This window comes from Panicum virgatum, chromosome 3N (assembly GCF_016808335.1).
Source record: "Panicum virgatum strain AP13 chromosome 3N, P.virgatum_v5, whole genome shotgun sequence".
Taxonomy (NCBI): domain Eukaryota; kingdom Viridiplantae; phylum Streptophyta; class Magnoliopsida; order Poales; family Poaceae; genus Panicum; species Panicum virgatum.
In genome coordinates, this window is record NC_053147.1 from 6,177,562 (window position 1) to 6,187,176 (window position 9,615).

The window sequence follows — 9,615 nt, forward strand, 5'->3', positions numbered from 1 at the left end:
ATGCTCATTCATGGCAGCTGCAGCACTGCTGCCTGTGAACCGTGATTAACTTTGGAACACCACGAGTTAATCACAGAAAGGGCGTTGAGTTTTGCATGTACCATTGTACGTGGTCTCAGAGCTGTCTAGTACTGTCTGTGCACCTGCATGTTTGGCACCTACTACCAAACTAGTATTATACAGTACCAATCGCCGTGGCCACTCACACACACAGTGACACCCACATGGCTGTGCATGTACAGTACAGTACAGCCTACAATGAGTATCTGTACACACACGCTTGGTACCAGCATGACCGGCGCAGAACTGCCGTCTGCACTGCAGTGAGAAGATTGGGATTCAGGACACGCAGGGCCCCCGTCGAATCGCTGGATACCGATGCCGAGCTGCCCCGAATCCCCCCTGAATCGGCCTTGTCCTGCCGCTGCTCATCACCAACCGATGCCCACCCCCCCCCCCTTTTGACCCTTTCACTGTGCGCTCGTGCATGCCTGAGAATCTAATTTACCTTCGCTTCTACGCAACTCCAGCCGAACGGTCATGATCATTCCACGGCCTATGATCATGTTGTACCACCTAGCTAGCTCGGCAGTGGAGCAGCAAGCCAGCAGCAATAACGAGTAACTGTCTCGTGTGCCTGGGCCAATCCAGTGATCGAGGGATCAACCCTGACTATCTGATTCACATAAGAAAAACCCTGACCATCAGATGTTTCCATGTTGTCTTTTGCAGGGCTGAATGGTGTGCAACTGGGGCGGCCTGGCAGTGATAAGGATGGAACGGTTTGTGCCTGTCAGGTCACTAACGATGAACATGTATATCCATGTTGTCTTCTGAACAGGCGAACAGTTTAGCATCATGCAAATATCCCGTTTGATCGAGAATTATGGGTTCATTAAGTGTCAGTGTTACTATATATCAAGATTGCTGTCTTTGCAAGATAGCAGCTCTCCATCTTTCAGGCAAGGAATTAGCAGGAGGAGCCGGCTGTGGCCGCGCAACCACGGATCCAACCACCAAAGTGGCCAAAGTTGCTGCAATACTGTTACTGCCTTTATTACTTTAATGATGACGCGACAGATTGTAGACCACTACTGCTGTTTTTCTCTGGTCATTTCTTATTACTACCGTTTTCATTGGATCAAGCGTCTCATTTACCTTCGTATTCGAGCCAAGCGCAGGCCCCACCCACCTAGGCAGCATCGCAACGGCGCCAGCACGCCGGCCGTGGCTTCGTGCGGTGCAACGATGCTGCTATACTAGAATGCACATTGACACTGCCCCATGGCCCATCTCTGAAGAAGTATGTGCTGTCATCACTCAGCAGCCCTGAAGAGTTAGTTGAGATCATCAGGATGTGACGATTCCCTGTCGCCAAGATCGCGTGTCGCGGCGACGATTGATCTTGCCCCGTTTGAGTGGTTTCGCAGCGCCTTTCTTCCGCAGCCTTCCTGAAGGCCATGGAACGCGGCTTTTCTACCACCACTGGGATTCTGCGCACATGAGCCTTTTCAAAAAATTCAGAGGAAACAGTTAAATTCCCATGAATGAATAGGAAAAACACGCATCCATCTGGTTACCGGTTTCTTCCATTACAGTCCTGATAGAGACAGTGAGATGGGCACCAAGCTGAGCTCTCCAAATCCCCCATAACATGGGTAGCGAAGCGATCACATGGCTACCTTTATGGCAGACGCTAACCATCACGCGACTTTGCATTATCCAACCAGAAGAGCCATCCCGTCAATCGGATCCATCTAATCCGCCGAGGCCTAAACCAAATCCTAACTGAAACGCCATAAATGTGGCTTTACTCTGACAGCAGCAGTTAGCCTCCGATTTTCAAGTATGTGACGATCCGGCTGCCCTTCGCTTGAATCAGACATTTTCTGGCTTCAGCAACATGTGCAGCACATCACACAATCTGATTCCATGGGGCCGGGGGATCTACTTGAATCTGACTTGTCAAGTAACGATTCAGCTCAAGTGCTCCACTCACATGAGCTGCTACTCACTAATAAGTGAGCTCACCTCGTGACCTGCTATGTGCCCAATCCTATGCTATCTGATCTAGAAGCAGCTGCACTCATCACATGCATTCACCTCTAAATTCAAGCTCTAAGCTAATGGATGTCCTTGCTCAAAAACAAAAAAAAGGCGCTAATGGATGTCCTTGCTCAAAAAAAAAAAGGCGCTAATGGATGCCCCAGCACGAGCAGCGTTTTGTTCGTGCTCTCCACATGACATGGGCACCGGCGGCCGGCAGAGTCAAGCCACCACTCATCATGGGTGGCGAAGCTTCAGCAAGTTGCCGAGGCGAGCATGTGCTCCTGCGCGCGCGGCGTTTTCCCGTGTTGAAACGGAGCCCGCCGCACCGCACGGCCGAGTGGGGTCTCTCGTGCAACCGTGCGACATGGACGTGTGTCTTCTTCTTGGGTGATCTGGCTTTGGAGGCATCGATCTTCGCTGCGGATGAACGGGGTGGCGATGGATTGGCAATGGCATTGGCATTGGCATGGCGCCTTGTGATGATTGAGGGGAGGTGGGAAGGGTTTGGGCCGTTTGGCATGGCGCACTTGCACTCGGGCATGTTGCTCTACGGGTGTTCTGCTTCTGCAGGAGCAGGACCATTGGGACCCCGCGGATTGCAGCGACCACGTATCCTGTGCCGTTTGCACGGTTGCACCCATCTGAAAATCTAGATTTTAAAATTTCTACTAGTTGCACTATTTTTTTAAGAAATAAGCTAACGAAACGCAGCAACTTTTCTTTTAATTGGCCCAGCCCATACCTCCACTCACTACACCAGCTGGGCTTGGTTTCAATTTTTTATCATCGGCCCATTACAGCCCACTCTCCCACTGGTTACCCGGCCTGTTTTTTTCTTCCTTTTTTTCATTGGCCCATAACTTCGCGTGCAGTCTATAATGAATGTATTGATGAAACAAAAATAAATTGTTCGGCTCATAAATCAAAATACCACCAGCTGAACAAATGTGCTGGAGTTTCCATCTATTATTCTATTATTTGGCCAACAAACGGAGTCTCTACGTTCGCTTTTAAGGTCTAGAAATTCCCACATTAATCGAAGGAAAAAAATTAGAAATTACCCACCACTGACATTACAAAAAAATTATCCTAAAATAATCATATACATGTTTATAAATTATCCACCATTGCCATTAAAATATATTTCTATTTATAAATATAAATCTATCCATCGTTTTGTATATCAAGCTACATACCGTGCATACCAATAGGATACTAGCTACACAAACAATTAACATGTTTTACCACACGTATATATTATTATATACCAAAATTTCAATTGCACCTTCACGATTATATTATTATTGGTCAAAATAAACAAGATAATTTTAGGCTTTGCACTATATTACACTACACCCTCCAAATATTTGTTGCCCACATTGCTACAAAACACTACCACCGCACCTCACAATTAACACCACAAGCTAAAAAAAAAATTAACACCACAAGCAGATCAGGAAGCAGGATAATATCGATCGGGTCATGATTGGTATAATAAGCTCATCAAGCTTGAACATGAATATAGATTGTTGAAAATTCTGAACGGAATCTTGTGCTATACACTAGGGAGATTTGTTGGCTTCCAAAAAGCAAGAAACTTGGATCGACTGTTCTCCAATAGAAACTAGACCATCGAGGCATGGCGTCATGCAACAGACGGCAAAATTAAACATAGTAGCAACAGACGATCAAGAGGATCATAAAGTAGGGAAGCTAGCAAAAAAACAACTGAGTCAGTTGAACTGAACAGTGGGCAGCATTACTCCAAGGGCTGACAGATAAGAAATATGTTACTACTACTATAATGAAAGATAGTAGCTAAGATCGAGGAGATAGGCAGTCGTTACGAGATTAGGACTGTGCGCTTGCCATGCGGCCACATCACTGACAAAAAAAGGTGTAGGCAAAAGGAGGCACCACTGCACTAGTAGCAGAGAAGCACTCTTGATTACTGAAGCAAGTAGCATATGATGATGAAAATTTAAATTTATGAATAATAATTGAATAAAAATGCAAGATATATTTAGATCACCTCACTAGTACGTCGTAAAAAAGAGTTTCTATTCCTCCACTCCATGCAGTCTTGAGAACAAGAAAAATGTAAAAAGACATCCATACTCATCAGCATTCAAATTCAAGTAAAATCATAACGAACAAAGCATGTCCCTTTATTATTATTATTTAACGCATACGTGCATATCCATGCCACGCTTATTCGATCATGAGCTGCCCGCTACTGGTTATGATTTGATCAGGACTCGGCGCTGAGCGCGTCGCAGAAGGGGCGGCCATGGATGGTGGTCAGGCCGCACTCCGCCTCCGCGACGACGGCGGGGGCGAACTCGGCCTGCGCGTGCCAGCAGACCTGGCCCCTGAGCCCCGCCGACCGGGGCGTGTCCTCCATCATCACCCGCAGCGCCTTGCACCGGCACTCCGCCGGGACGGCCTCCAGCTGCCGGCAGCACATCGCCTTCATCACCTCCGGCGGCAGCCGCGGCACCACGCCGCAGGTCCGGCTGGCCACGTACCAGCGGCAGCCCGGGAGCGGGCGGAGGGGGATGGCCTGCCCCGGCACGCAGCAACTCGGGGACCTGGCGGCTTCGGCGGCGGCGAGGACGGCGAGGAGCACGGCGGCCCAGAGATGGGCACCATTTCTGCTGAATGGCATTCTTGGTTACTCTAAATTACAATTTTTTTTTCTTGTAAATGGAGCTTGGCTAGATGCTAATAGGTGCTGTGTGCCTGTGTGTATATATTCCTGCACTGAGAGAAACTGAATTTGGAGGAAACCGATGATGATCAACTAACTGAGAATCTGTTGGAACAGAACTTGGCGGTACACTGAAACTTTGTGCTTTGCTTGGCATCATGTGAAAACTTTACAGCCATTAAAGGTTTATAATCTTTTAAACCGTCCTTTAATTATTTGTCTAATCATGTATGTGCTTGGCATCATGGATATTCAGTGTGTGTTTCTTTCTTTCCACATCATTTGATCTGCACTGCACTTGCGCACAAATGTACACTGCACTTAAAAATGAACTTTTGGTTCGTTCAAAAAAAAAATGAACTTTTGATGAAGTGCTCAGCCCAAGAACTACTCAACCAAATTGTTGCTCAGCCCACCAAGTATAGGATGTCTGCACGGGTTTGCAAGCAATTGAACTATAGAAACACCAGCTGGACCTTACTACCCGACCAGCTTAATTAGTGAGGATGTCTGCAAGAAGGTTTGCAAGCAATTGAACTGGAAATGAACAGCCGGACTTCCCCTGCACTTTCACATTTCGTTTCCACTCCCCACCTTGAACTGAACTCATTGTTCTCACTGCAGCTAATTGCAAATGATGCACAACACCTTTATTCATTCTCCCCCAGCACACCCCAATTAAACAGCCTATTAAGCCCCATGAATAATCAACAACCGAATTAAACACACCGGTCACTTAGCTATATATGAATCTAGGATATTATAAATGACGCACATGGTGATTATCCCTACTAAGCAGACAACACACACACACACACTGATGACCAATGCATGCAACTCGATCTTATGGATCATCATCAGTGCTGGATGGGAGGGTTGCAGTAGGGGCCCTTGAGCCAGCCGTCGGCGATGGAGCGGTAGGCCGCCTCCGTGAGGTGGATGCCGTCCCAGATGAGGTAGTTGCCGGGGTCGGCGCAGGCGCTGGCACCGGACATGCCGCACCGCGCCTTGTTGTTGTAGTTGTACTTGCCCTGACCGCCGGCGCCGCAGCACACCTTCAGGCCGTACTTGAGCCCTGCAGCAGCAGCGCAGCAAGCAGTGTCACTAGCTAGCTATAATCAGGCTGATTAAAATAAAAAACAGCCTCGTAATGCGCTTCACGTGCTCCTGGTCATGTGAGTTAAGGACTAATGGACTTGTTTGGTTCCCGCTACAATTGTAGCGTGCTAGGAATAGTAACAACTTTGACCACTAATTACGGTGTCAAACAAAGTCAGTTTACAAAACCAACTTCAGAACCCCCGCGCTAGTGACCCTGAAGAATATAATGAGCCTTTTGGCCGCGCGATTAGAGTATGGTACTGTAGCATCACTGTAGATAATCATCGATTAATTATCGTCATTAGATTCGTCGCGAAAAGTTACACCCATCCCTAAAAAAGTTTTACAAATAGACTTTATTTAGTACTTCATGCATGCGAGATTCTCTTCTCAGAAAACGTGCGCTAGTGTTGTTGCAAAACCAAACAAGGCCAATGACCTTTGTTTGAGGGTGACATGATCAATGTGGTATCAAACAGTGCATAGAAAGAAGGGACTACTGCTTGTGGAAATTGTTATGAACATGTGGCATGTATTTATTGTATATATAACATTTTTGCTCATGAGCTTTTGCTTTTGGCATCTTTGCTAATTATTAAATACATGAAGCCTGGCAGAAATACTGAATCATATTGTTTTTTTTTAAAAAAAATAGCATCTCTGCATTGCTATTCCAGATCACTACACTGGGTTGAGTACTAGTTGGTTGTATGATGGATAAATAATGTGTGACAACTGGAGTTGAAGGAGGTATTGATTCCCAAATTATTTGGACAGAGGTCATGCACGGTCCCCGGGCCATAATTGGCCACACTAATTAGGAGGAGTCATTGGTGGGCTAAGGATCCAAAGGCGACACTTAAACATGCTAACTATGCGTGCACGTAGCTTTCTTTACATCCATCCATCAGCATGCACAGTGGAGTGCTTTGGATATATCCCTGACGCAGACACTGACCCGTGGGCCCCGTTCCCGCGCTGCCTGTGCTACGCATTCTGTGATCACCGAGACTTCAACTCTCTCACGCCAACGATTGGATTCGAACTAGGACACAAAGCTAAAGGTCTGCTGCCCTCAAAAAAAGGGGAGCTAAAGATGTGCAAAGGGATGATTTTTATGATCTTTGCCTTGCTGCGTGCTGGATCTGGACTGCTTTCAGGGATGTCAGCTGAAATGGAACATTGTTTCCACTCCAACCAGATGGTATTTAGCACAATAGCTAGTGACATGTGAGAAGAAACTTTGGTATGGTCTCTCGTCTAATAAAACTTACAGCAAAGTTCTTGCCATTCTTAACTTTTTTTCTTATGTTTTAAAGAAACTTTAGCCTATCAAGAAATGAATGAAAACAGATGCATGGATGGCCCAAGTGAATGAAAAAATGCAGCATGAGATTGTGATAGAAATCAAATGTTAGTGGCACACTAATTAGTAATTACTCACCGAAGTTCTGAGGGGCCCTGATCATGTGGGTGACCTGGGAGTAGAAGTCGGCGTACATGATCCTGGCGTGTGGGTAGGTCCTCTGCAGGCTGGCGAGGCTCCGCTTGAGCAGGGCGTTGTGGTAGTAGGAGAGGCCGTTGTAGCTCTTGAGGCAGCCGTCGCCGTCGTAGTCGGCGCCGTTGGAGGTGCCGTAGAGAGTGAGGTAGATGGGGAAGCAGCCGATGGGCAGCACCCCGGGCACCACCACGTCGACGGCCCCGGCCCTGATGATCGTCTCCAGGCCGCGGATGAGCTTGCTGACGACCCTGGGCACGTAGCCCCGGACCTCGGCCATGGTCCGCCCGGAGAAGAGCGCGGCGTTGCAGTCGTTGCCGCCGAACTCGCCGACGACGAACAGGGACTTGGACAGGTAGTTCTTGCAATCTGCTGCCGGCCGGCGTCGGTAAGCAAGCACAAATGCAATTGACCCATTGATTAATTTGACGGATCGTACCTTTGCCGCAGACGGATGGGAGGAGCTGTCGGAACCACTGGATTTGGGTGTCGAGCGGGCCGTTGTTCCAAATCTTGTCGCTGAGGCCGATGGAGTTGAAGAAGTCGAAGCTCATGGTGGTGGCGCCGATGATGGCCATGTTCGCGCCCTTCTTGAAGTCGCCGCCGGCCTTGGACGCCGGCAGCAGCGGCAGCCCAAAGTGCTCGGCTGCCCGATCCGATCATCAGCATCGCGAATTCCATGCATGCCATAGCTACAAAGCTTGGTCACGTACCCAGGAAGTCGATGATGACGCGGCCGTCGGAGCACCGTCCGGTGGGGCGGCCGAAGAAGGTCTCCCCGTAGGGCGGCTGCCCCGTGGTGAGCCACGACGGACACCCGCCGACGCAGAGGTTGCCGGTGTCGGAGATGGAGTCGCCGAAGCTCCAGATGGCGTTGTACCGCTGCGCCGCCGCCTCCTGCCGGAGCGCGCACAGCACCACCAGCAGAACCAGCGCCGCCGCCCTGCCGATCGCCATCCCCGGCCCTCCGATCCTCTCGTCGTCAGCCGTCACCTAGCTACCTACCTAGCTAGCTAGCCAGCTGCAGCCAGGGAATTCTCGCTACGTGTGCCGCGGCCGGGACGACGCTACCCGTAGTAGTGTGTGCGGCAGGGCAGGGGAGCTAGAGTTAAAGCGTCAGGCCGTGCGTGCTCCTCGCGCGCGACCCGTGTCTCGGCGGTGCGGCCATGTGGACGGCCGCGCACGGGGGGATTTATAGGCGCCGCGGGACGACGGTTGCGGCGGCGTCGCTCATCGCTGCCTCATTCCTCTTCCATTCACTACTGACACCGCGGCCGGCCCTTCTCCGACTGATTTCTGCGCAATTCTGCTGTATTGATTTCCGCTGGCATCTTCAGGTCAGTTCAGAGGCAAGATCATTTAATTTGAAATTAGGGGCCGTTTAGTTCCTAAACTAAATTTTTTTGGGTGTCACATCAATGATTTGATCAGATGTCGGGAGGGTTTTTCGGACACCAATTTAAAAACTAATTTCAGAACTCACCTGGAAACTGCGAGACGAATTTTTTGAGGCCTTCGACCGCATCATTAGCACAGGCGGGTTACTGTAGCACTTATGGCTAATCATGCACTAATTAGGCTCAAAAAATTCATCTCGTCGTGTACATCCAAACTGTGCAATTAGTTTTGTTGTTTAACTATATTTAGTACTCCATAATGTGTCCAAAGGGGAAGACACAAATTTCGAGGATGAGTGATGGAGATGGATGGACTCTTCAGAGACTTGAGATGACAATTGATTGGTTTCTTGACTAACGGATGAAGTCGATCATGATTGGCACATGAACAAGCAGCTCGATCAGGCTGTCTGTCAGGCTGAACCACATGTGTGACGTGTCCGTCCAGGCCATTCATTATCTAGAGGGACTGATGGAGAAAGAACAAAAGCTAGCTTGCATTAGGCAAAAGCTACTACGTGATGGTGCCGAGCGGGGGAGACTGACGACCTCTGCACGTCTCTAGCTAGCTACTTTCTGAGCTGCAAACAGAACAGGAGATCCAAGTTGAGTAGTTAGTGACTTTCAAATTACAGGGTGTGTGCTGTAGCGTGTTGTTAGCATGTTTAGTTCCCCACCCAAAATTTTTTATTCATCACATTAAAGAAAATTTTACATGCATGAAGTATTAAATATAGACGAAAATAAATTGCGAGACGAATTTTTAGGCGACCCATCTTGGATAAGGGCGAATTCATTTTGACGTGGATGTCAGGTGTAGGAAAAACACAAAAATTTTCAGGCGGAGTTTTTCTTTTTGA

The 9,615-nt window shown here is 48.5% G+C and overlaps 2 protein-coding genes across 2 annotated transcripts; both read right to left on the minus strand.

Moving 5' to 3' along the window:
• Nucleotides 1–4,229: 4,229 nt before the first annotated feature.
• Nucleotides 4,230–5,269, minus strand: LOC120663965 (alpha-amylase/trypsin inhibitor-like). Its single transcript, XM_039942920.1, has one exon. The coding sequence runs from the start codon at nt 4,715–4,717 to the stop codon at nt 4,301–4,303; it is 417 nt and encodes a 138-aa protein (XP_039798854.1). The 5' UTR covers nt 4,718–5,269; the 3' UTR covers nt 4,230–4,300.
• Nucleotides 5,270–5,354: 85 nt separating this feature from the next.
• LOC120663964 (GDSL esterase/lipase At5g45910-like) lies at nt 5,355–8,682 on the minus strand. The gene is made up of 4 exons (XM_039942919.1): nt 8,072–8,682; nt 7,798–8,004; nt 7,305–7,727; nt 5,355–5,834 (listed from the first exon to the last, which is right to left on the minus strand). Exons 1-4 carry the CDS (start codon nt 8,313–8,315, stop codon nt 5,617–5,619), a joined length of 1,092 nt encoding a protein of 363 aa, XP_039798853.1. The 5' UTR covers nt 8,316–8,682; the 3' UTR covers nt 5,355–5,616.
• Between the last annotated feature and the right edge of the window lie 933 nt (nt 8,683–9,615).